The sequence below is a fragment of the Mustela nigripes genome, chromosome 2 (genome assembly GCF_022355385.1).
Source record: "Mustela nigripes isolate SB6536 chromosome 2, MUSNIG.SB6536, whole genome shotgun sequence".
NCBI classification, from domain to species: Eukaryota; Metazoa; Chordata; class Mammalia; order Carnivora; family Mustelidae; genus Mustela; species Mustela nigripes.
This window is the reverse complement of record NC_081558.1, coordinates 138,604,712-138,632,263: the sequence shown is the minus strand read 5'-3', so window position 1 is coordinate 138,632,263 and position 27,552 is coordinate 138,604,712. Positions and strand designations below refer to the sequence as shown.

The 27,552-nt window shown below is 36.0% G+C and overlaps 1 protein-coding gene across 3 annotated transcripts; it reads right to left on the bottom strand.

Annotated features, from left to right (window-relative positions):
• Window positions 1-1,748: 1,748 nt before the first annotated feature.
• SLC33A1 (solute carrier family 33 member 1) lies at window positions 1,749-27,552 on the bottom strand. Of its 3 annotated transcripts, XM_059391688.1 has the most exons (7): window positions 26,308-27,552; window positions 13,362-13,552; window positions 8,314-8,498; window positions 7,703-7,820; window positions 5,923-6,138; window positions 3,457-3,654; window positions 1,749-2,101 (listed from the first exon to the last, which is right to left on the bottom strand). In XM_059391688.1, exons 1-6 carry the CDS (start codon window positions 27,080-27,082, stop codon window positions 3,487-3,489), a joined length of 1,653 nt encoding a protein of 550 aa, XP_059247671.1. In that variant the 5' UTR covers window positions 27,083-27,552; the 3' UTR covers window positions 1,749-2,101; window positions 3,457-3,486. The 3 variants fall into 3 exon arrangements, with proteins under 3 accessions (XP_059247671.1, XP_059247670.1, XP_059247673.1); XM_059391687.1 differs by having other exon boundaries at window positions 1,749-3,654; XM_059391690.1 differs by lacking the exons at window positions 7,703-7,820; window positions 13,362-13,552 and having other exon boundaries at window positions 1,749-3,654.

Sequence of the window (27,552 nt, the reverse complement as noted above, 5' to 3'; positions counted from 1 at the left end):
AGTTCCTATTCACTTAAATAGGGGGCATGAGCCCTGTACATTAACTATTCTGTCCTGATTCAGGATTTTCCTCTGGTGAAACAGAATTCCAGGAAAAAATGTAAGTTCTGCATGCCCATTTACCTTGCCAACGATTTAAAGGAGTAAAATGAAGATTCTAGTTGCAGTTTTGACAAGTAAGAAATGAAAAGGCTTCCAGTCCCAAATTAAATAGAGATTACATTAAAAATTTGGCACTGTCAAATTAGACAGAGATTAAGCTGTAGTGAAAAAAGAAAAAGGTCTATAACAAGTATTTTAAATCTGCTAAGAGAAAAATCAATAATTATGCCTTGCTATCTACCAAAGACATTGGTTAAAAGAAGTCTCAGTAATACAACATATTATATTACCTTTCCTTTTGTAATGAAAATGGCTATTAAATATATTAATCCTAGTTATAATGGAATACTTTATTAAAACTTATTTTCTGTCTTTAATACTAAGGTAAAATACATTTTGGAAATCTGCATGGAATGTCCCCAACAAATTGGTTCCTTAGCTTTAGCACTGCCTGTGTCATACAGTTTTATTCATTATTTCAACCACGTGAAACAAACATGATCCCTCAAAATATAAAAACAAGTCTGGTCTTCTGTTATATTAAATAATGAGTTCAATCATTTAATATAAAACAACATACCATTTTGGGTTTCTGTTAACAGGGCAAAATAGAAATTAGTCATAGGAAAAAGTACTAAATGAATAAGATATGTCTTTTTTGGGACAGAATTCACCTTTATATCCCTCTGCTACCAGTAATGTCTTACCTGCTCTAAACCATTCAAGGTTCAAGTTCACTACTACAAATGCAGACATTTTCCAGTTTTCGTCATAGATCTTTCTTTTAACATTGTTTTTAGGATGCTTTAAACAATTAGTTTCACAACTATTATTTCAAATTTATGTTTATAATTCATAGCCCATATTCAATAAGGCCATGGTTCTTATACTTTTGGATCACAGACCACTTAAGATTTTAACAAGAGATCTCTCCAGAAAGACAAATAATTACATATCCAGTTTTGCTAGCAATTCAGGGGTTTCAAGGCCCCAATGACATCTGCTTAGGATAAAAATCCTTGTAATAAAGAGAAGAAATCAAACAACAGATTTATTTTATATCGCAAAGGTTTAATTAAAAAAATAGAGAAATCTATTTTAGGTATTGAACAAATTTTTGTGTGTGTGATTGAATAGGCAAAATTAAAATATTTACAAAGGAAGGAATTTTTGTTATTAGTCGTAGCTAATCATAACCTTGTGAGATTTATAAGAGTATTAGCTAGTAAATATATGATACATTAACTGGAGGAGTTAATGTCCACACTTGAGGGCAGAGTTTATCAGGATCTATCAGTAAAGAAAAACATATGCAAAAAAGGGTAGTATTTTCTACTGATATACCATGAACAGATCCTCAGATTCAGGTAGATCATTTGTAAGATACCATCAGTGATCAATGTATGCAACACAGTTACACATAGCTGTTAAGAAGTCATTTTTGATATGCATTACAAGAATGTACCCAAATAACCAAAGGACTACAATTCAAAATTTCTAGAGCAAATGCAATTAATGGCTTTCAACTTATAGTTAAAGGCTTACAACAGATTTTAATACTTTAAATCATTAAAGATTGGTTGACTTCAAAGTATGTTTGAAAGTATGTAAATATGTAATATGAATGGGTAAGAAACAAAAGATAATTATGGCAATGTCAAATTTTTAATCCAAAAGTTAAAAAGCAAAATACATTTCACATATGAGAGTAAATGGGTTTTTTCCTTTATTCAAGTAAACATTCTGATTATAATACATGATAATGGACAACCCACGTGACAAAGTATGGTAGACTACAGTTTTGTGTAGCTTCCTTGTTTCTAGGATGATTTTCCAGGTGATTCTTCAGGATCTGATATCGATGCCCAACAAAGGCTTTCCAATGGCAATGCATGAGTTCTAGAGAACCGCCTTCTATCTTTCTTCAGATGCTGAGTGCCATTTTCTCCCACCCATTTTATCCTCCATTACTTATATAAAACCCCACTCTAAATTCAACCTATTTATAAAATTAACAAAATAAAAATTAGTATATGTTTTTCCACAAGGATAAAATTAAGTCAGATTCAACTTAATCTTTCTTTTTCTTTATCTTTGGAAGGATTTACATAATCTCTAAAGAGTCAGAGTAGTATATGACACAAAAAATGCAAAGAACATTATTATTGGTATACATAATATGTTGGGAATTGCTAACGTATTCCAAAGCTTAACCTTCCTGGGATATCAATCCTCCAGCAGATATTATAGTTTACAAACAGAAGGTTGTGTTTTAATAAGTGGAAATACAGTACCTGATTTTATATAAAGTAACTGTGAGATCTTTTCTCACTAGTAAAGTGCTTAATTAAGAAACATTCTTCCACAACATAATTTAACTTGTCAAAGGCACAAAATGTCTTTGTCTCTCTCTCTCTCTAAGCATTAGTCTTTAAAATTATAGTATTATTCATTTTGATTTTATTTAATTGCAAATCTTTACTGTTTTTCTCTCTCAATAATAAAAAAAACTGCTTTGAGTAAAACATTTTTTATTTTCAAAACTTTGCCACGAACGTACATACAACAGTAAATTAGATCCCTTCACGAGCTGTCTGTATGCCATGAAGCACTTATGACAAAAACATATGCAAGCTTTAGGGTAAAAGTTAACAAGGAATCAGAATATCTCCCCCAAAAAGGAGGACAGGGAATCATTAAATTAAAAATCGTTAGCTTTCATTTTATAAAAAATAGTTTGAATAATCTTCATATAAATCTGTAATGCTTACAAAGGCAGGAAATACATTTAAAATAGTCTTTTTAACACAGATTCATTAGTACAATGTGGTTATGGTCAGAAAAATAACAACTAAAATGGCATTTCAGTAGTCTGCATTCTCTTCTCAGCAAATTCCACATAGAATTTAACCAATTTGCAATTCAAAATAAAATTTAGTTGTCAACAGGGTCAGACTGGCTGTAATTAGTACCTGAATATCAAACTCTGTTCCATTTCATATATTGTACCAGAATTTTAAATACAGCTCAATGATAAGTACTGATAACAATACTTGACTGGATGGTTACCACCCATGGCTACTGCACTGCAGGTTAAAACATACTTTGGTCAGTAAATTAAAAAGATATAAATCAAATAACAAGGCCAGAAAACTTGTTTTAGAACCAATTTCCTGACCTTAAGTAAACTTCAAATACATTGACAAGGCAAGGAAAATATAATCAACTATACAGAGAGTCTATTTTTTAATCATTTGGCATTTTATATTAATAATTTCCTTGTTTAAAATTTTATTTTATACTCCCATGCACTGATTATCATAACTGTCTGAATTAAAATAAAACTACAGTTACCTTCCTAGAATGTCCAGTAGTGAATGTAAATTAATTGCTTCTTTTGCACTTCCATGAAGATGGTCCTTCATCCTGTAATTTTTTCAATTTAGGACCAAGAAAGAACCACCAACCAAATCCAATAAAAACACAAATGATGGATTCTACATAATAACCATCCAGCGCCGTAACACATGAGCCACCAAGCTTTTTGCAAAGCTGTAAAAGTAAAATTATAATAAATATTTCACAATTTCAAAATGGAAGTATTCAGCAAGTTAGATGTTTCTACTTTGTAGTTAAGGGATTAATAAAAAAATCCAAAAATACTTTTGAAAGTTGTTTTTATTTTTTATTTTTATTTTATTTATTTAGTTTTTATTATTATCATTTTAAGTAAACCTGGATGGATCTTGAACTCATAATGCAGGAACCAAGAGATCAAGTGTCATAAGGGTCTACCCACTGAGCCAACCAGGATCCCTTCAAAATGTATTTTTGTTAAATAATTTCAACATTTCATTCACTTCAAATGGTGAAATAGGCTAATATACCTTAATTTCTCTAATGCTACTAAGAGGATTAAAAACATTTTCAGCTTTTATAAACAATACTCATATTCCATTTTGAAGATACAGCTTTTCAAATTTGGGAAATGTGAAGAAAATTTCCAATGAATCTACCTTAGAAGTGGGCTAATGTTAATTTGAAATAATTTAACAATAGTGTGCTAACCATTCAGGTCTGGCTATAATCGTTATCTGAATAGTCAATGGAGTTTCCCTTTTTCTATCATTAAAATATTCAGTTGTTAATTATGCACTTATTAAGTGCCTATTGTATAGAATCCTCAAGGTAAAGGGGAGAGAGACTATTCCTCCCTTGCTGAGAAGCGTCTTCAAATGAGCTACTCTTACTGAACATTATAAGCTCAGTTCTGACAGGAAAAAAAAAATGCAGAGATCTCTACACTAGAAACTAAGGACACCTGGGTGGCTCAGTTGGTTAAGCATCAGTTGGTTTGGCTCAGGCCATGATCTGGGGGTCCTGGGATTGAGCTCCACATTGGGCTCCCTGCTCAGCAGGCAGCCTGCTTTTCCCTCTCCTGTTCCCTCTGCTTGTGCTCTCTCTCTCTCTGTCAAATAAATAAATAAAATCTAACAAAAAAACACACAAAAAAGAATGAAAGAAACTATAGACAGGTATGATTTTTCAAAAAAATATAGTACTTCTAGAGGCAAATAAGAATATTAATATCTTTCTTTTTTTTTTTTTAAAGAAATTTCCAGGGACGCCTGGGAGGCTCAGTTGGTTGGATGACTGACATTGAAACTCCATTGACTTCGGCTCAGGTCATGATCCTGGAGTCCCGGGATCGAGTCCCACATTGGGCTCCCAGCTCCATGGGGAGTCTGCTTCTCCCTCTGACCTTCTCCTTGCTCATGCTCTCTCTCACTGTCTCTCAGATAAATAAATAAAATCTTTAAAAAATAATAATAATAAAGTGATTTCCATACCCAATGTGGGTCTTTTTAATTTTTTTTTTAGATTTTATTTATTTATTCAACAGAGAGAGATCATAAGTAGGCAGAGAGAGAGAGAGGAGGAAGAAGGCTTCCGGCCAAGCAGAGAGCCTGACGTGGAACTCGATCCCAGGACCCTGAGATCATGACCTGAGCTGAAGGCAGAGGCTTAATCCACTGAGCCACCCAGGTGACCCCCAATGTGGGTCTTAAACTTACAACCCCAAGATCAAGAGTGGCAAGCTCCACAGACTGAGCCAACCGGGTTCCCCTGAAAATTAGCATTATTTATTTGTCAGAGAGAGCGAGCATAAGCAGGGGGAGCAGCAGAGGGAGAGGGAGAAGCAGGATCCCTGCAGAGCAGGGGGAACCTGATGTGGAACTCGATCTCAGGACCCTGGAATCAAGACCGGAGCCAAAGGCAGTTGCTTAATCAACTGAGCCACCCAGGGACACCGTCCTTTTTAATTAATTAATTAATTAATTAATTAATTTACTTGTTAGAAAGTGCACAAAGCAGGGGCGGCAGCATATAGGGCAGGCAGAGCAGGCAGAGGAGGCAGAGGGAGAAACAGGCTCCCCACTAAGAAAGGAGCCCGAGGCGAGACTCAATCCCAGGACCCTGGGATCATGACCAGATCTGAAGGCAGAAGCTCAACCAACTGAGCCAACCAGGCATCCCTGAAAATTGATATCTTAATGTTATCTAAAATTACAAAATTATTGCTTAATGTTATGTAAAATTACAACATACTGGGGTGCCTAGGTGGCTCAGTTGGTTGGGCACTGCCTTCGACTCGGGTCAAGATCCCAGAATCCAGGGATCAAGCCCCTCAGCGGGCTCCCTCCTCTGCTTCTCCCTTTGCCCCTCACCTGACTCCTGCTCTCTGTCTCCTAAATATATAGGTGGAAACTTTAAAAAAATAAAAATAAATAAATAAAAATAATATCACAACATACTTACCTCAACAGCATCAGGTGTTCGACAATTCTGGTTTGATGCTCCTACACACTCTTTCACTGTGAGGGGATCTACTAGCCAAAGAGCTACTGTAGAAGGCCAGTTTCCTCCCAGATTGGACACAGTATTTAAAAGGGTCATATATGTTCCTCCAATAAGTGGATCACTAACCTTCGCATTGAAAGCCATGATGGAAACATACATGCTGTACAATGTAACCTACAAGGAAAATGTCAAACATCTTTAGCAAAATTAGACTTTATAAAAAAAGAATCTGAGTTAAGAACATCAAATTCAGGGGCGCCTGACTGGCTCAGTGGGTTAATGCCTCTGCCTTCGGCTCGGGTCATGATCCCAGGGTCCTGGGATTGAGCCCCGCATTGGGCTCTCTGCTCAGCAGGGAGCCTGCTTCCCCTTCTCTCTCTGTCTGCCTCTCTGCCTACTTGTGATCTCTGTCTGTCAAATAAATAAATAAAATCTTAAAAAAAAAAAAAGAAACAGAGGAACAAACTCTGTCTCCAAAATAGCTTTCCTTTGAATACTGTTCCATAGGGTGTTCACAGAAAAAGGTATTCCACAGTCAAAAAAGAATGAGAAACACTAAATTACACAAAAAAATCAACAGGTCCCTTTCACTGTAGGCTTCTGAAAGCTTTAGGATATAAACTCCATAAGGACAGGGATTTTGATATGATTTATTATTATATTTTACCACTTAGAATGGTTTCTGGCATAGAATAGGTTTCCAATTAATATTTATTGATGATTAAGATGCTACATAAAGAGGGGTTATGTCAGGTATCATTTCTCAAATTTACTTGACATTGTATAGTTTTTCCCAGAAAGCATCTGGCTGTCTGAGCATCACTGGCTACATTTTAGAAAATTTTCTAATCGAATCCAAAGCCAAACAAATGATTTTTGGACTACTACACTGTAGTTTTCCTTTACTTACACAGATAGTGAAACATTTATTAAGTTAAAGCACTCCTTTAAACATACATTTAGTTGGACAGATCCATTATGGAGTTCTCCCAAATGATACAACTACATGTAAAAAATTATTGAGATTACTTGGTAGCCACACTTTTAGGTTTCCGTTAAAAACAAGTGAGGAGTTTGTTAATTATAATTTTCAAAGAGTTTAAACTAGGTTCCACAGAAAAGTGACTCTTAAATACACATTTGTAATAAAGGCACTCAAGTCCCAAAGTTTACTGCTGGGCGTCTACAGCTTACTTGAACCACCTGCTCCCAGAACACAACCCCATTCTGCAACAGCTTAGGTGAGGCTAGGGATTACAAACATAGTTAATAAAGAAAAAGAAAGCAGATTAACACAGAACTTTCAAAATCACAAAAAGTAAGCCTTAACTCGCAGTACAGAATCTAAACCAAAAGCCTGGGTTCTGTCACACAGTAACCATCATTATTTCTCAAGACTTTCAGAAAGAAAAGGCATCTGGAATAGAAGAAATAAAGAACCCAAGTCTCGGGATGGACTGAGGAATACTTAGGAAGAGTATAATTACTAGCTTTGGAATTAATTCTGTAATATAACAAATACTGGTTGAATGAACAAAATAAATGAAGAAACTCTCCACAAATAGAGTTCAAAAAATCAAAAGCTACAATTTAAGGTTCACTGTCAAAAAATCTCTTCAATGTTAGACTCATGCTTAAGCCTTAAAATTTATTATCATTATTTGAAGGCCACTGCAGAAAAATGTCTTCTTTATTTTCCAAAAACAGTTTACTTCTGAGAAAACCACAGCAAGCTTACCTGATGTAACGCATAACTCAGCAGCACTATAATATAGTAATATATAGGGAATCCTCCTTGATGTTCCACTTTGGGAGTCCACCAAACCAGCAGAGCATATTCTAATCCAAGCAACAATCTATAGAAAAAGAAGAAACCTGGAGTTGACTTCCATTTTAGGTTAAAAAATAACAACAAAAACAGAAATCTGTATGCCTACTATGTGAAAGTAGCCTATTATTTAAAAACTGTTAGGAGGTTAGAAAGAGATAAAAGTGCATATAAATGATATTGAAGTTAAAGATGCTTTCCAGGGGTGCCTGGGTGGCTCACTGGGTTAAAGCCTCTGCCTTCGGCTCAGCTCAGGTCATGATCCCAGGGTCCTGGGATCGAGCCCTGCATCGGGCTCTCTGCTCAGCGGGGAGCCTGCTTCCTCCTCTCTCTCTGCCTGCCTCTCTGCCTACTTCTGATCTCTGTCTTCCAAATAAATAAATAAATAAATCTTAAAAAAAAAAAAAAAAAAGATGCTTTCCAAGTCTTTTTCCATATATACTTAACACAGTTATTGGTGATACTGATGAATGCTCCTCATTTAACTTTTCTTATTTAGTAAGGTTTTATTTCATTTTTACCTGTAGGGCATGGCTTTGTAAAATATGTTTAGTGGCTGGGGACCTGCAGTGTATTTGCTGATAATCAGAGGCAATATTATCTGCAAAGGAACCATTGGAACTGCCAATAAGGCTAAATGTTCTTTGGGTACTCCTTCTTCTACCAATTTCAGTCCTGTTACTGCATCTGCTGCTGAAAAACCAATCTGCAATATAAAAACAAAAAAATACTTTCATTTGTGATTTACAAAATATCTTCCCCAAGCATATGTAAGTTCTTCAAGAACCTCAATCTCATTATTGATTTACAGCAGTTACAAGTAAATATATTATTCTATCTGGTACAACAATCAAGTTACAGAAGACATACTTTATCCTAAGGTCTACTGACAATATTCAGTGAAAACAACTGAAAATTCAGCACTTTTAGGAACCGCAGATGATAACACTTACAACTAATTTCCATTTCAAAAAGTTCAATCTCTTACAATAAACAGTATTCAAATCCCAACTTACTGATTAATATGTTTTAAGCTTTAAAGAGTCTTTAATTGACTTCAAATAAAATCTGGTTAAAATGAAGCATCACTGCCACATATACAGATTTTTAATGATTTCTGACTGATCATAATAAAATTTCTAAAAGTCATCTAACATTTCAAAAGTAATTTTGAGACAACATTCTACCTAAAGGGTTAAATAAAATGAAGGGGAAGATAAGCTATAGTTCAATTTTTAAAAACAAACAAAAAAGAGGATGCTCAAAGTAGTGAGTAAAAGTTTGGGGTGAAACAAGGTATTTAGAGAGTCTCAAAGTATCTCTCTATAAATTAGTTTTTAATTACAGAAAGAAAAATAATAACTTTATAATGGGTTAACAAAGTAATCAAAGTTAACAACAGTTAATGGGATAAAGGGACATGATAAGGCTTCTCATAGAATTCCCCAAAGTCACCACTATATTACTTGGGTGATATTCCTGACATATTTGCATTACCTGACCCTAAACACGAAGGAACATCAGACAGACATAAATGGAAGGCCACTCCACAGAAAAATTTAGAACATCCAGGTCATGAAGGACAAAAAAAAGGCTGATACCCACTAAATTCTACGTGTGATTCTGAACTGGATCCCTGACCAGGGAAGAGTAAAATTATAAAGGTTGTTACTGGGACAACTGGTGAAATCTGGGTATAGACTGTGATAACAGTATTGTATCAATTTAAATTCCTTAATTTTTGAGTACGTTGTATCTTGGAATAGAAAACCCTTGTTCTTAGGAAATAAATACTCAAGGTATTTATGGGTAAAGGAGCATAGTACGTACAGAATACTCTAATATTTCAGAGGAAATATGTAATAGAGCACAAATGTACAGAATACAGAAAGTGGAACTAACTGTTAACAATTAGAGAATTTGAAAAAAAAAACAATTAGAGAATTTGAATAATGAAATATGGGAATTCTTTCAACTATCTAAGCAAATTTTCCGTAAGTGTGAAGCTTTATTAAAAAACATTCTTGGGCGGGGAGGCTCAGTGGGTTAGGCCACTGCCTTCGGCTCAGGTCATGATCTCAGGGTCCTGGGATTAAGTCCAGCATCAGGCTCTCTGCTCAGCAGGGAGCCTGCTTCCCTCTCTCTCTGCCTGCCTCTCTGTCTACTTGTGATCTCTCTCTATCAAATAAATAAATAAATATTTAAAAAAAACCAAAAACCATAAAACCAACATTCTTTAAAGAAATGGTGATTGTGTGTACTTTAACTTCTTGGAATGGAGCCAAAGGGCAAATTTCACCATAGAAAAACTAAAGGCCAAAGATATTTTACTTAAATCCACAAAAGAATTCACTACATTTCACCCATTCTCTTTGTAAAAATTAGGTATACAAACTGACTTCAACATTTACTTTATCTTAAAAGTGCTACAGTAGGAGATTTCTATAGTACACATATCTAACAAAACACCCAGGATATACAAAAATTCTACAAATTGGAAAAAAAAAAGAGGCAGCTCTGGATATTTAAATGTCCAATAACCATATGAAAAGATGCTCATCTGCTTTAGTCATCAGGGAAATGCAAATTATAACCATTAAGGAGAAGCCACTACATACCCACCAGAAAGGTTAAATTTGAAAGGGCAATATGCGTCTTTGCAAGGCTGTGAAGCAACTGGAACTCTCTTAAATTGTTGGAAGTAGGGAAAATGGAAACAACCACTCTGGAAAATTGTGTGGCAGTATCTACAGCATTCCTTATGACCCAGCAATTCCATTCTGAGGTATTTACCCATCAGAAATGTGTATCGATGTTCACCAAAAGTAAGGTGAATGAATATTCATAGAAGTACTATCCATAATAGTAGAAAATTACTAAACACTTGTTGATAGAATGAATAAATTACAGCATATTAATACAGTGGAATATTATAAGCAATGAGATGAATAAACTGTTGCTATAAATAATAATATGGATAAATTATACAAATATAATGTTTAGTGAGATACAAGAGCCAGACATAAAAATGTCTCTATTTATTATAAATTTCCATTTATTATAAAACTCAAAAGCAGGGGCGCCTGGGTGGCTCAGTGGGTTAAAGCCTCTGCCTTCAGCTCAGGTCATGATCTCAGGGTCCTGGGATGGAGCCCCACATTGGGCTCTCTGCTCGGCGTAGAGCCTGCTTCCTCCTCTCTCCCTCTCTGCCTGCCTCTCTGCCTAGTTGTGATGTCTGTCTGTCAAATAAATAAATAAAATCTTAAAAAAAGAAAAAAAAACAACTCAAAAGCAGAAAAAACTAATTTATGACATTAAAAGTCAGGAGAGATGTTACTTTTGGCGAAGTTTACTTTAAAAGGGAACATAAGGGCACCTGGGTGGCTCAGTTGGTTGAGCAACTGCCTTCGGCTCAGGTCATGATCCTGGACTTCCAGGATCCAGTCCCACACTGGGCTCCTAGCTCCTTGGGGAGTCTGCTTCTCCCTCTGACCTTCTATCTCTCATGCTCTCTCTCACTCATTCTCTCTCAAATAAATAAATAAAATCTTTTAAATAAAAAAACAAATAAATAAAAGGGAATATAAGATTCTATATTCTGTAACTGAAGTACCTCCTTATACACTATAAACAGTGTAATTGTAATCTTTTACAAAGCAGTTTGGCAATCATATTCACTGACCCACTAATTGCCTACTTAAGAATCTACCAAAAGGAAATACACAAAAATATTCACTAGTGCATTTTTATAATTAAAAAACATCAGCAAATATACAACCAAAAAAAATGAGTAAATTACAGCAAATCTTTACACTGTAATAATTAAATCGCTATTAAAGTATCTTTTCTTTCTTAAGTAGGCTCCATGGCCAGTGTGGGGCCCAACATGGGACCTGAACTCATGATCCTAAGACGGAGACCTAAAGTGAAATCAAGAGTTGGGTACCTAGCTGACTGAGCCACCCAGGTGCCCCTAAAAAGTATGTTTCCAAAAATCATTTAATGATAAGGAATATGGGGTAATAAGACCAAAAAATGAGATAAAAATTATATATGATATGATCCAATTCCACTTTTATTTACATGCATATCTGTATGTATATAAATATATAAAGAGTTCCAATTGCTTCACAGCCTTGCAAAGACATATATTGTCCTTTCAGATTTAACCTTTCTGGTGGGTGTATAGTGGCATCTCCTTATGGTTATAATTTGCATTTCCCTGATGACTAAAGCGATTGAGCATCTTTTCATACAGTTATTGGACATTTAAATATCCAGAGCTGCCTCTTTTTTTTTTTTTTTCCAATTTGTAGAATTTTTGTATATCCTGGGTGTTTTGTTAGATATGTGTACTACAGATATCTCCTATTATTATTAATGTCGATTATAACTTATTAATTATATTTATATATATAAAGTGTGTATACACACACACACTCACACACACATAACATGTACACGCAGACACACACAGGAGAAAAAGAGGGCTGGAAGGAAATACACCAATAGTGTTAGTAATGATTACCTCTAAATGATATAATTACAGAATATTACTATCTTCCTTGAACCTTTCATTATGTTCTAAAGTTGAATCTTGAGTTCCTAAGTTTAACCTTCCCAATGTTTCCTTAAAATGTAACCCCCCTTATCATTAGGGGAAAAAAATTCACTATTTAAAAACAATGAGGCTCCAATTTTTACTTCAGGTTGTCAAAAGGTAACTGTAAAGTGTTTATAAAGATAGATACATAATATGAAACTCCTATAATGGACTAAGGTTTTAGGAATATTAATTCCAATACCAGCAATATCTTACTATAATTAAATATACATTTCCTCTAGCATAATATCTTTAAAATGTTTTCAGACTATAGAATTAGGACTTTTTTTTTTAAAAGATTTTATTTATTTATTTGACAGAAATCACAAGTAGGCAGAGAGAGAGAGAGAAGCACGTCCCCTGCTGAGCAGAGCCCGATGTGGGACTCGATCCCAGCACTCCGGGATCATGACCTGAGGGGAAGGCAGAGGCTTAACCCGCTGAGCCACCCAGGCGCCCCAGGACTTTATTTTTAATTAGGACATCTTAAAATAGAAAACATAAAGAGTAAAATAAGAGCTACCAAAATCCCCATTTATTTTCAGCATATTTCCTTTCGACATTTAAAAAAATAAGTAAATTCATTTTTAAATAGACTCCTATATTTCCAACTATAATACCTCTGACATTAAATGTACATTCATTATAACAGAAGGGAGTTTTTTTTTTCAAGGCATTCATTTCCATACCAAGCATTAATATCATTCATTAAATTTCACATTTATTAGAATTTCTCTAATTTACTTAATTCTTTTCAAGATTCCAAGATGTTTAGATTACTTTGAAATCAGATTTGATATCTTCACACCTTTTAAAACAAATTTAATAAACAGAAAGTACTGTTTTTTACTGTTACATACTAATAGTTGTGGAAAGGAACTTATGATATGAAAAGGCAATCGAAGTATTTCATGATATTGGTAATTATTACAGGGTGGTACATTTGCTTTATAATAAGTCTCTTACCTTTGCAGTTAGAATCAGAAGGCAAAATGTTAGAACTGCTGGCATTTTTATAATTGCAAAAAGCAACTTGTAAGTATCAGTGATTCCTTGGGTTTCTTCTTTTCCTACTGATACTTCTTTGTTTTCTTTTTTCAGAAGGGCAACTAGAGTTGTTGTTATCAAAAATACAGTTCCCCAGAAAAAAAGGAAATCTGAAATTAAAAATGTTAACATCTATAACTAACTTTTGAAATGACATTATCTGCATTGATACCAAATTTTGTATATATAACTTTTCTTCCACTAATCTGTTAAAAGATCAAATCATGTTCAAGGGAATATACTGAGCATACTAGATGAACAAGACAGTCCTGCCTCAGTTAAACATATACTACATAGACAGGGATACTTAACAAGGAAAAAGAAAAGGAATACAGACATTTGTGGGGTGAATGAAACAAGTCTGTTGTGTCATTTTCTTCAAGGAAAGTGCTAGGGATGACCAATGATTTTCATATCCCATCAGATCTATCAGTCATACTTCTTTTTTTAAAAAGTTTGTTTATGTAATGTCTATACCCTATCCATCTATTTATTTATTTACTTATATGTGTAATCTCTACACCCAATGTAGGACTCAAACTCACAACCCTCCGCTCTTCTCCATCAGTGATACTTAAGCATATAAGCCATTTCAGTTCTTTATTAAATTATAACGTAAACAGATGCTCATTTATATTAGATCTTCCAACTTTTATTTTTAAAACTTTTTAATGTTTCTAATCTGTTTAGAATAGCCCTCAATAGGGGCACCTGGATGGCTCAGTCGTTAGGTGTCTGCCTTCTGCTCGGGTCATGATCCTGGGATCCTGGGATTGAGCCCCTCATTGGGTTCCCTGCTCAGCGGGGAGCCTGCTTCTCCCTCTCCTTCTCACCCTGCTTGTGTTCCCTCTCTCGCTGTGTCTCTCTCTGTCAACTAAATAAATAAAACCTTTAAAAAAAAAAAAAGAAAAAGAATAGGCTTCAATAGTGTGACAGAGAAGGAATTTCCTCATACTTGTACATGCACAATGGCGACACATGAAGAATACTGTTTGGGTTGTTTCAGTGAAAGAGAGTTGGCCATTAGCCACTTTTTTGAACAAATCAAGCAGAGGGAGTGAATAATGTTATAAAGGTTCTGTGCAATAATTAAAAGTGATAGTAATATTAGAGACACCATTTATTGAGTGTATATCTCCTTTACTACAACGATCCAATAGATTAGGTTAACTAAGCCTCAATTTACAGATAAAGAAATAGGCTTAGGTTACATTACCTGAAGCTATATTCTAAGTCAGTGGTAAAACTGTGATTTCAAACTTTTATACAACTATTTTCAAAACCTGTATCTCCTTAACCACCCTAAGAATTGCATCTTTGTTTGCCACTACAAAGCTTATTGGATAACCCTGTCTTAGTTTCTTCATCTGTAAAATAAGAGGACTTGGCTAGAAAATCCCAGATGCTTACTAGTTCTAACATTCTAGAAATGTAGTCAGTTTTACATTTGTTTACTTTTCATTCTATGCTCATATAGCATAACTAACTGTTCATGGAGCCTATTCACCTTTTTTCAAAAACAAGGAGAGCAAGCACTCTATACTCAGGGTTTTTCCTATTTAATGGTCTTGCTCTGTTGCTGTGCTAACTGCAAGCTAACCGCTGCGTCCACTACAACTTGAACCTCACTTATGATGGAGGCAAATGGAATTGTTTAGACCAATTACTTTAGACCACCTTACTATTTTTTTTTCTTTTTAGATTTTATTTTTAAGCAATCTCTATACCCAACATGGGGCTTGAACTTACAACCCCAAGATCAAGAGTTCCTTGCTCTACCAAATAAGCCAGCCAGATGCCCCTCAACTTACAGTTTAAATGCTTCCTTTTTTGTGTTATCTCATTGGATTTTCATAGCAAACATGTGAGGCAGGTATTATTACTATGCAGTTAGACATAAGGAAAAGAAGCTCAGAATATTTAAATCTTTGCCAAAGGTCAAATAATTAGAGGCAGAATTTAAACCTAAATCTTCTAAATTTGGGTTTCATATTCTTTCCATTATTTTATACTGCCTATATAATGATTATTTTAATGTTGAAGACTCTACTAGAATTGGCTAATTATTTAGTCAAATAACCAAAACAAAGTCTCTGCTATTCAAATTATGCAAATTAAAGAAGCTCAAAGTCTTCAAATATATATGGGCTCCTCGCTCAGCAGGGATGGTGGTCTGCTTCTCCCTCTGACCTTCCCCCTCTCATGCTCACTCTCATTCTCTCTCTCTCAGATAAATAAATAACATCTTTAAAAAAATATAGAAACGTGTTCTGGAGTGAATTCTCCACCATAAGAAATCTATAATTAATTTTATTTTTTATTTTTTAAAAAGATTTTATTTATTTGATAGACAGAGATCACAAGTAGGTAGAGAGGCAGGCAGCCAGAGGGGGAAGCAGGCTCCCTGCTGCCGGATGCAGAGCTAGATCCCAGGACCCTGGGATCATGACCTGAGCCAAAGGTAGGGGCTTAACCCATTGAGCCACCCAGGCATCCCTATTTTTATTTTTTAAATTAATTTTAGTTATGAAAAGAAAAATATGAAACATTCTTAAACACAAAGATATCCATTTAAAAAAATGCAGCCATATATACAAGTCTTATGCTTAAGGTTCATCAAAATAACATAATTTCTAGTTTATGTTAATGTAGTGTTTTAGAATCTGGTTCAAAAGGAATGAACAACAATTTAAGATTATTCTTTTAAGTGAGGCTACTTTTTTTTATTTTTGCATTCTTAATTCTGTGAATGTGACAAAAAATGGCCTATTTACAGTATTTCATCTATAATACTATTCTCATTCAGAAATTTTTTATTCACCATTTGGTTTAAATTAGCAATTTAAGAAATCCTGAGGGGGACCTGGGTGGCTCAGTCAGTTGAGTCTGACTCCTGATCTCAGCTTAGTCTTAATTTCAGGGTCTTGAGTTTAAGCCCTGTGTTGGGTTCCACACTGGGCATAGAGTCTACTATTAAAAAAAAAAGAAAGAAAGAAAGACTGAAAAAAAAAGAACTATGCTACTTCCACTGTCACTAGAAATTTCAATTAATGGTCTCTAGTTAAACGTGGAGTAAAAATTTTTATTTTAATTTTAAGTTATATGCTACTTCAAGAGTTCCAGTTCACTAAGCAAAACATTTTTAAGTTTGCATAGTATATTCTCCCAATTTTCATGAACAAAATCTTCACCTAGAATCTAAACTTCAATACCAGGAGAAAAACATAAGGACAAGTTAAACAGATTTCAATGCTGTTTGCAGGTAAGATTATTTCTAATTTCTATGTGCTCTTTGGATAAAGTAACAGTACACATAAAAAGAAGGTGTTGACAATGCATCATTTCAGAGCTCTCATTCAAAGGCTTTCCCAACAGCCCACACAGAGAGAAGAATGAAGCTAATAGCTCAGAAAAAGAGACTTGACTACTGCCAGAAAATATATTAATAGGTTTTCTGAACACAATTACCAAAAACGGTAATAATCACTAGACTGTTATTATTAACACTGCTTTGATGCTAGAGAATATCCATAGACTGATGATATACCAACCATTGTAAAGATAGTTACCAAAAATGATCTAAGTATTTCACTACTAACATTTCAGTTAAATTCGATTTACGTGTTTCATCTATAAAAGCAGTATGATGTGTGTGTGTGTGTGTGTGTGTAATAAGATGTCAAAGCTGATGTGCAAGTTTCATATAAAGGATTTTTAGGCAAAGACCATAAGTCAAACTAAGTATTCATAAGTGGCTACTAGATCTTATCTAGTACTTCCATGAATGCAAAATTTAAAAGCATATGCCAATTCACCTAATCAAGAATATAATAATAGCTAGCACCTGAGTGCCTATTATGTCAAAGCGAAACAGAAACATAGGACAGTGCACTAAATCTCACTCTCCAAGTATTATTATTTCACTTTATACACAATGAAACAGTATTACAGTTCACAAAGTGCCAGAGGTGGGTCTAAACTCAGATCTGATCCTAAAGCAATAATGTTTTCCAATGTACTACCCAGATGCTCAGACAACACCTATCTATAGCAAGCAGGCTCTCTTTCCTATCAACCACATTTGCCTGAGAAGATACCCATCTTAGCTCCAACCACAAAGTGTGGAACACAGATACTTCAGCATACTTGTACTCCCCTTCCCCACTTCTATCTCCCCATACAGTAGTATGACAAAGGGTACGCAAACCCATAGGATAAATAAACATGGTGCATCTTCTTAAAGAGTTCACTTTACTCAATAGTTTAGAGGGAAGCCTTGTTAATGAAAAGAATATATATATACATAGAGGGAAGGCAAAATTTCCAAGAATTTTTAAAGATAAAACATCAGACTACAAAAAGCTTTCATGACTTTTAAGGCTTTGGACTATGTCCCCAGACCCTTTAATTAGGTATAGGTTCACTCTCTGCTACCACCATAAGAGACAGATTAGGAAGCATTGTCTGATATCCTTGACTCAGATCAAATTCTCTCTCCCTGGACCTCTCACACTACGGAAATTAACTTCAGTCCTTCAGAAGTCAGTGACAGGAAAGCAAACTTTCAGTTTGTTCTAAAAGTTAGGCCTTCCTTTCACCTTCTTGCTTTTCACATAGCAATCTATTTCACAAGTTAAAGCATGAAAGGACTTTAGACACCCATCATCCAGTCCTACACTCTCACTTTCACAGTGGAGGAAACTGAAAGAGACAGTATGATTGGCCCTGGGTCACTGGCTGAGTCTTAAACGAAATAGACTTTTCTGTGCCACAAATCTCTCTCTGAAGCATTTACTCAAAATATCCATGCTGTTGTACAGCCCTCATAGAAAATGCTATTTAACTATATAATATATATAGTCATATCTGATTTGGGGATTAGGATGTTAAAAGATAGCATATAATGCAAAAATCAAGTAAATATAAAGCGAATTTTGAAACCTTCCTAATCTCTTATTTTTCCTAACCCCTTAGGAAGATAAAGCTATATTTGAGATCACATACCTTTTCTTTTCTTTCCTTTTTTTTTTTTTTAAAGATTTTATGTATTTATCTGACAGAGAGAAAGACAGCGAGAGAGGGAATACAAACAGGAGGAGTGGGAGAGGGAGAAGCAGGCTTCCCATTGAGCTGGGAGCCCAATGCAGGCTCGATCCCTGGACCCTGGGATCATGACCTGAGCTGAAGGCAGATACTTAACGATTGAGTCACCCAGGCATCCTGAGATCACATACCTTTTCATTAACTCCAACAATGTTAAGTTTTCCTCTGGAGTAGAAGAGATTGTTTCTTCAATCAAGGACTGGATTAAGCAGCTATCTTACTATTAAGGACCATCTTGTCTGAAAATTTGGGCTCAAATTCTGCCCAAAATGCAAGGCTGAGAAATCAATAGATTTAGTGTTCCCATCTTATGCTAACACTGCGCCTCCATCACCAGGTAAAAGTAAATCACTCTTTAAATTTTTAAAATATGTTCTGGCCAGGCACAAAATCCTAAAATGGATTTTAATTAAAATATTAAACATATATCATATATCTCTACTCTGATGTTATGATAGGTTCTTGCATTCAGCTTTTGTATAACCTATATCCTGACACCCCTAAAATCATTTTTTGTGAGCTGAATTTAGACTTTTATAAAACAGCAGACAAACGTTCCAAACCAGCCCATGAAGATGAAGAATACATCAGAAGAGTTAACATGAAAAATGATGGTAACATCAAATGCTGACAAGGATGCAGAGAAAAATCGATCTTTTATATATTTCTGATAGGAAGATAAAATGGTATTTCCATTCCATTTTGGAGAAAAGGTTGGCAGTTCCTTTTAAAACTAAAAATGGACTTACCAGAAACCAGCCTTTGCACACTCAGGCATTCATCTCAGAGAAATGAAGACTTATTTTCACATTAAATAGCCCAAAACCGGAAACTACTCAGATTCCCTCCAATGGAAGGGTGATGAAATAAACCATGGTATGTCTAAGAAGTGGAATACTTCTCAGCAATAAAAAGCAACAAATCATTGATAGATGCAACCTGGGTGAAGCTCAAAGAAATTATGCTAACTGAAAAGAGCTAATCTCCAAAAGATACATACTGCATGATTTCATTCCTGTAACATTTCTGAAAAAACAATTATAAAGATGGCAAACAGATCAGTAGCTCCCAGCGGTTAGGGATGCAGGCAACAAAAAAAGTAGTCTTGTGGTGATGATACAGTTGAGTATCATCATTGTGATAATGGTGATTATACAAGGCTACACATGTGATGAAATTACATAGAGTTACTCTCATGCACACACACATACAAATATAAATGAGTACCTGTAATAATTTGGTGAAATCTAAATAACTGTATGAATGGTACCCACGTCAATTTCTTGGTTTTGAGATTGTACTATACTTATGTAAGAGGTTAACCGTGGAGGAGCCTGGGGAAGGGTGCGTGGGATTTCACTCAACATTTCTCTGCCCTACTGTGAATCCATAATTATTTTAAAATAATAAGATAAAAAAATGGGAAATTTAAGAATGCAAAGGTTCTTTTTTTTTTTTTAAGAATACAAAAATTCTAGGGGCACCTGGGTGGCTCAGTGGGTTAAAGCCTCTGTCTTCGGCTCAGGTCATGATCCCAGGGTCCTGGGATGGAGCCCCGCATCGGGCTCTCGGCACGGCAGGGAGCCTGCTTCCTCCTCTCTCTCTCTCTATTTGCCTCTCTGCCTACTTGTGATCTCGGTCTGTCAAATAAATAAATAAAAATCTTAAAAAAAAAAAAAGAACACAAAAATTCTAAAACTGTGTGAGGAGTAAGAAATGTAGGTCTCAAATGTAAGATAATATAAAGCAACCAAAAAAGATAGAAATCTTTAGGTATTTTTGAAATCACCTATTCTGTAGCTTTAATTGATCACCACTGGACTTTGGCCAGCAAGGACTGTGATCAAAAGAGTGGAGAAAGAATGATTAAAAAAAAAAAATTCTTAGATAACACCAAAGCAAGGAATAGAAATGGGGATGAGAATAACATCTTGCTTTTTTATGTGTACCCTATCCATAAAAATGTTATAGCATGCACAGTCATATATAAATTATATATCATATATAAATTATATACTTGTGACCACCTATATTAATACAGTATATACAGTGTAAAATATAAACCCAAATTTATAAATATGAAGTGATTTTTTTAAAAGAATGAAATTAAGGAACACATATGAGGCACATGGCTCGCTCAGTCAATAGAGCCTATGACTCTTCATCTCAGGGTTGTCAGTTTGGATCCTACACTGGGTGTAGAAATTACTTAAAAACAGATTCTATAAAAAATATATAAAGAACATGTATAAAATGCCATATTTATCTAAGTTTGTGTCTTTAAAAAATAGGTATAATCAGAGTTTTATATTCTTTATTTCTAATTTTATAGGAACAGAACATCTCCTTTTATAAGGTAAGTCTATTTTGCTTTCTCAAATTAGTTTTCAGGAAGACTATCAATGAAAAGTAGGAGACTGCTTTTAATTAGAGGGGTTCTATGATTCTATCATTCATAAATGTATAATAAAGGCCAGTTTAATTGGCCTCTACATAAATTTCAATAAAAGCAGAAGTGAAATTCAGAGTAAAATATATGCCAAATAAAATCAAATAATTTTTTGGCTTAGAGTATATCTTATAAATTGACTTTTCCCATCCAAATACTAACCAGGCCCAACCCTGCTTAGCTTCCGAGATCAGACGAGATTGGGCGCGTTCAGGGTGGTATGGCCGTAGACTAAATTGACTTTTCCAAACAAAAGCAATCCCACAGTTCTTTACTGGACAAAGAAAGCACATAGTATCATTTCTCCTTTGCCTTGTTTTAAAAACCAAAAAGGCTTTAAGACCTTCTTTTTTGGCGCGTGGGCTCCAGTTTTTAATATCTAATCCTTCCTGAATCTACTAGGCCTAGTATTCCTCTACTCTTCTCACTTTACTACTAGGGTCCCAACATTTGAAAATAAGTTCTAGACAAATGTGTGTCTAGAGATGTAAGATCCACCAGATTTATGAACTTGTCCCATTCAAAGCAAAATGATAGCTAAATTCAAGGATTTTATATCACATACTTTGTATGATATTTACCCAGAGATTGGCTTTTAAGGCAATGGATTAGGTTTTTTTTTTTTTTAATTTTTATAAAGACTCCTAAAATTATTATACAGTAAAACTAAATTTATTTTGATTTGCAGTTCTATGAATTTTAACACATATATAAATTTCAAATCACCACCCCATAATCAAGATACAGAACATTTCCATCACTTCCCAAAACTCCCTCATGCTATCATCCACTTAAACTCACCTTCTCCTCATCCAGTCTCTAGCAACTGCCCATCTATTATCTACCTCTATAATTTTACCTTCTGAGAATGCAGGAAAATATTTTAAGTCTAGATGTACATGCTAAAGAATATTTTACAGCCTATTTAAAAATACCTGGTCTATCTAGAAATGGGTTAGTCCTGGTCATATTCTAAACAGCATTTCTGGTCATGCAAAAAATATATTGAGTCCTGCTTCATAAAGCATGACAAAGAAATTTGTCACTAAGTAAGAATTAATAGGTCCTGCTCTCTTCTGAGTTCTAAGAATACCTTACAAATACTGTATTAGGTATATGCATTGCCAGTTTAATTGGCTTTTCTATCAACATCAGTTTTTTTCAAAATAGTTTCTTTTTTCCTGATTAACTCTTGTATGTTCATGCCTTCTTCTGTGACAAACAAATTCTTAAGGTCTAATACGTTTAGCTCTCTTCTCCAGTATCAGACTAACCTGCCCCCAACCCAAATACCCCGCTCCTTACCCCAATCACTTCTATTCATTATTGTTATCACTGCTTCTAGAAGAGTACCAGTTCACAGATTAGATCTAAAGACATATTTCATCTCAGTCTAATAATGTTTTTAAAATTACAAAAGCAACAAAAAAAGGAAGCTCCAGCTTCTCTTGAATACTGATAAGATTTGGCAATCCTAGGATCCTACCACCACAAGACACCAATTTATTGAAAACTGAAGCTCCCCACCCTTAGATAGGCATGAGCTTTTCAAGTCACCACTGGCCCCTCTAAACCCTACAGTCCTCTACCAAATCATGAGATTCCTTTACATTGTTCATCTACCTACTCTAGCATTTTGGTTTGCCAAGTCCCATTATAAATTCCTTGGAAGCCGAAAATTCTCAAATGTTAACACCTATCACATGGCTAGAACCAAACAGTCACTAAGTGAATAAATGCCACTGATCACTTAAAAAACAAAACAAAAAAATTATTGTCCTTTTTAGGCCATCGGGTATTCCAGAAGTGGGCTGATGTTTTTAGACATAAGCAGTTAAGAGTGCTACTTTTCTCTGGTAGAAAAGCCAATCAGCACAAATTATATTTAGGTTTCAAGGTTTTCCCTAGTTTCCTACCAACCGTTAGAAAGATACTAGTAGGTCTTTTGTAAACTAAAGTGTGGATACTCTTTGCTTTATGCCATTTTAGCTTACAAGTTTTCTAAGAATGCTCTACATTCAGATAGTGGAGGGGGGGGACCCTATATCTCTACCTCCAACTAGGCATTGGACCTCAGTTTCTTCACCTATAAGAATGAATTGAGATGGCTGGGGTGTTTGGGTAGCTCAGCTGGTTTGGCATCCGACTCTTGATTTAGCTTGTGTCATGATCTTGGGGTCATGGGATCAAGCCCCATGACAAGCTTCAGCCTCAGTGGGGAGTCTGCTTGAGATTCTCTCTCCCTCTCCCCCTCCCCTCAGCTTGTGTGTGCACACTCAAGATCTCTCTCTAAGTAAATAAAATCTTTGAAAAAGAAAAGAATGAATTGAGATGGTAACTAGACTTACTGTGGTGACCACTTTGTATTATATACAAAAACTGAATTATGTTGTACAACTGAAACTAATACTATTAAATACCAATGTTAACTCAATTAAAAAAAAATCAGCTCCCAAAAATACAAATCAGAATCTAAATTATTAAAAAAAAAGAAGGAATATATTATCTTTCCAAGTCATAAAACTATGTTCTAATATCTGTGTTCTTCTGGGTTACTTTCATCACCTCTTGCAGCTCAATAGGTTGTCTTTCTCTCTCTTTTTTTTAAAGATTTTATTTATTTGACAAACAGAGATCAGAAGTAGGCATAGAGGCAGGCAGAGAGAGAGGGGGAAACAGGCTCCCTGCTGAGCAGAGAGCCCAATGCGGGGCTTGATCCCAGGACCCTGAGATCACGACCTTAGCAGAAGGCAGAGGCTTAACCCACTGAGCCACCCAGGTGCCCCAAAAGGTTGTCTCTTTTTGCTCATAAGATCTCTGAAAACCAAAGGGGGCAGGATAGAAAAAGCTCCCTTCTGAGTTCAGGACTGCCTTGGATCCCTAACGTACCAAAAAGCCAATCTCAGCATAATCCAGGTTTGGTTTCTAAGGGATTTTTCTCATCTTATCCTTCATGTTCTAAATTTATTATTTAGATTACTGCTTTCTAAATGGCAAAACTGTCTTTTCTCAATATATTCCATTTCTATTTATCTGTAACTCAAAACAAACCGTTAATCAGAAAATATATATAACAGTTCTAAAATATGCCATAATTCATTTTTATAATTCATAATTAGGCTTATAATTTTCTGATTTTTCTAAACATCTGCCTCAGTGTTTGAGCTCTTCTTTTACTACCTAAGCAATTTTATTTCCTTCATGATTCCTTCTGTGCTCTTAAAATTCCTAAAAACTGCTGTTCTTTCCTTCCTTCCTTTCCTTTCCTCTCTTTTCTCTTCTTCCTTTCTTTCTTTCTTTTTTGTTATAATGCTACTAAGTTCCAGAAAGATCAAAGCTATAACTATAATATCTACAATCATAAAGAAGAGAATGAAAACTCTTCAACTCTTAATTCACTAAAATGTCTGAACTAAAAGTCTACTACACAGAAAAAATTAAATACTAAGCTATTTTTACAATTTCCTGGAAACAAAGTTCAAATTTCACAGAACAAACAGCTATTCTAAAGGACAAATCAGTGTAAATAAAAATCCAACATGGCACAATTTTGATCTTCCCATTGGGGAATAGTTGTGACTAAGAAAGGATATAATTAACATGGCTACTGAATGCATAATGGCATTCTGTGGAATGATGTTTTATCAATCATTCTTGTACTTAGAGAAAGCTCTAATTTACCTAGTCAGTAATTTAATTACCACAACCTCTTAAATCTTGACATCTGCTGTGAGGCTTTCCCATGTTAAATAATACATCATTTCATTAGTACTTCCTGGTGACATCAATAGTCACAGTACAAAATGAAAAGCTGCATAAAAAGCAGTAAGATGCTAATACAATGCATTCACAAAATATTTCCAGGCAGAGAATTATCCATAGAGCAGGAGTGGGGCCCCAGAACACTTTGAGACCAATCTGTTTAAAAGCAGTATCTCTCAACCATTTTCAGCCCCAAACCAATTAAGGAAATTATAATCATCATTTCTTCAGTAGCAGTAGCTCAACAGCAGTTTGAGGAGGTAGATAAGAGGGTCCCTTACAGGACATTTCAAGAGATGAGTAGTGCAGGTGCGAACCCTCCATCCTCCACACCACTGGAATATTATTATATAACCCTTATACTTCCCTCACCACACAGCTACCCCTGACATTTACCCTGTCTGGAATACCCAAGCTAGTACTGGGAAGATGAGAGAAAGCTGAACTGCTTAGATTTCAAGAGAATCACTTAAATACATTGTTATCAGAATAAAGAATTCTACCATATTCCTGATGTAGATTATTCCTGATATTGCTAATTTTCACTTTTGTTTCCAAATTGTTAGGAAAGCTTAAAAAAAAAAAAAAAAAACCAAATCAGAAAACCTTCCAAGGACATATATTTTACTTATTCAGAAAAAGGAGAAATTTTGCAGAACTTACACAAAATTGCTTACTGGATAAACTTCAAACTTCTTCTCATAGCAATTCAAGAAAATCTTACTAACTGGGTCACAACTTTTCTTTCATCACTGTTTTCCAAACCTGGTCCGCACAATTACTGCTTCAGGCACGCTGAACATGGTAGGTACTGTCCTGTACCTTTTTGTACTTTTCAGCTTCAGTGCACTTTCACCTGGCATTGTGCATTCTAGAATTCCACTAATTCAGTTCACAGAATTTTATAATTCAACAAGGTCAAATGTTATCTGCAGTGTGAGGCCTGACTCTCACAAGCTAGCAACCCTGAGCTCCCCAAAAATGTTCATTTCTCCTATTTCTTGAGGGTTGGACTCTGCTTTATTCATAGGAGGCCCTAAGAACTCTGTCACTCTGTCAACTCATTAATGCTGAATAAATTAACCCTATTCTATTCACCAGAAGGCTAGAAGAGGACTGTTGGTATACCAGTAGAGGCAGAAATGAACCAGAATTAGAAATATCAATTCAATAAAAGGAAAATGTAAACCACAGGAGTTGGGCTGGATACATGTCTTCACACTAGCCAGACTTCTAAAAAATGTGCACCTATGTATAAAGCAAGTGTCAACAGCTTCCTAGACTGGTGGTTTTGTTTGTCATCACACAACAGTGTTATTGGATGAGCTGTCTCTCCCTGCTCACTGTAGGATACTTCTCAATTATGACTGCTTTCCTGTACTCATTCTGGCTGAAGCTCATTTTAGCAGAAAACTTAACCTTGGATAATCTCCCACAAAAAAATCCCCAGCAAATTGAATTACGAGATTGCCTTCAACGCGTCACACACTCGGTCAACAGGATTCGTAAACGTAAAATAAACCTAACCACATAATAGCTTAAATACACTACCTGAGAGAGTAACGATTCCCCTGGGTTGAGGCTGAAATCGCAAATATTTGTTACAAAAATCGGCAGATTCAAGGGCCAAAAACAAAACATTGCCCAAAAAATAGCCCGCTGTCTGGCCCACTGAATTGCAAGTAGAAGCATAACCCACGTTTTCCCGGGATAACATCGTTAACGCCCAGCCATCCACAGCGATGTCCTGAGTGGCGGCCAGGAATTCAAACAAAAAGAATGTCACAGTGAGAGCGACCACATCGGGCGTTCTGCCATCAGTGTTGCCGAGCAAACGGTCCACTTGAGTGGATAAATAGATCATGAACAGTCCCAGTATGTACTGTGTAGGGACAAGCCAAGATTTGCGACGACCGAAGTTCCTAAAGTAAACTGCATCAACCAGCGGGGCCCAGAGCAGTTTGAGGCTGAAAGGCCAAAAGACGAAACTGAAGAAAGCTTGATCTGTATAGCTAACGTTTTTGCTCTGCAAAATGAGTGGGATGCTTCCCGCCAGGCCCAGTGGAATGCCCTGAAGCACGTAAAGAAAAAGCAGCAGCAAAATGCTGCTTAATTCGGCCCGGCAGCTCCGTGGGGGTTTTGAGAAGTCACCCGTGCCGGTATCCCGCAGAAAAGCTTCTCGGTCCCCTTCCCCGCCCACCAATTCCTGATGACTGTCATCCCAGCCGCCTGGCGGCAGAGGACCGCTCTTCATATCCAGAGAGTGGCTGAAATTCCCTGGTCGTCGTTGCCGACTGTTGTCCTTGTGGGAGATGGTGGGTGACATATCAGAGACGATGCAGAGCCCCGTCTGTGGGGTGCCGGGGCTGAGCGTCTTGGAGCGCCTAGTCCCAGGTCCAAGGCTATCGCTCTGGACCAGGGTCCCGATGGTTCAGGGAGGAGGAGGACAAGGCGAGGGGTGATAAGGGCACTTCTTACAGTGGCCCCGGGAGCTGAAGCCGGGAGTCAGTCCCCCGGCTGGAGGCCCAGGCGATGCCCAGGTAGATGCCCCTTGGACCAGCGTCAAGGAGCCTGAAGGAGCCCCCCGGGCAGCCGCGCCCGGCTCGGGGCTGGAGAAGAGGGCCGTGGTGCTACGATGGAAACGGGCCCTTGGCTGCGGCGAGACCGAACGGCCAGTCTCCCGACCCACCTCCGGTTCTCGCCGCCACCACTGCAGCAGACAAGCACTTTCTCCACAGGACTCCAGAGACCAGATAACTTCCTGCCTCGCGCCTCAGGAAGTGGTCCTAGACTCAA

What these genes read in the sequence shown, in the direction of transcription:
- SLC33A1 (XM_059391687.1), bottom strand. Translation starts at nt 27,082, where the DNA reads ATGTCACCCACCATCTCCCACAAGGACAACAGTCGGCAACGACGACCA. An exon ending in GGGAATCGTTACTCTCTCAG is followed by an intron (nt 13,553 to 26,307) that starts GTAGTGTATTTA and finishes TTTTAATTTCAG; the next exon opens with ATTTCCTTTTTTTCTGGGGA. An exon ending in TGAGTTATGCGTTACATCAG is followed by an intron (nt 6,139 to 7,702) that starts GTAAGCTTGCTG and finishes TTTTCCTTGTAG; the next exon opens with GTTACATTGTACAGCATGTA.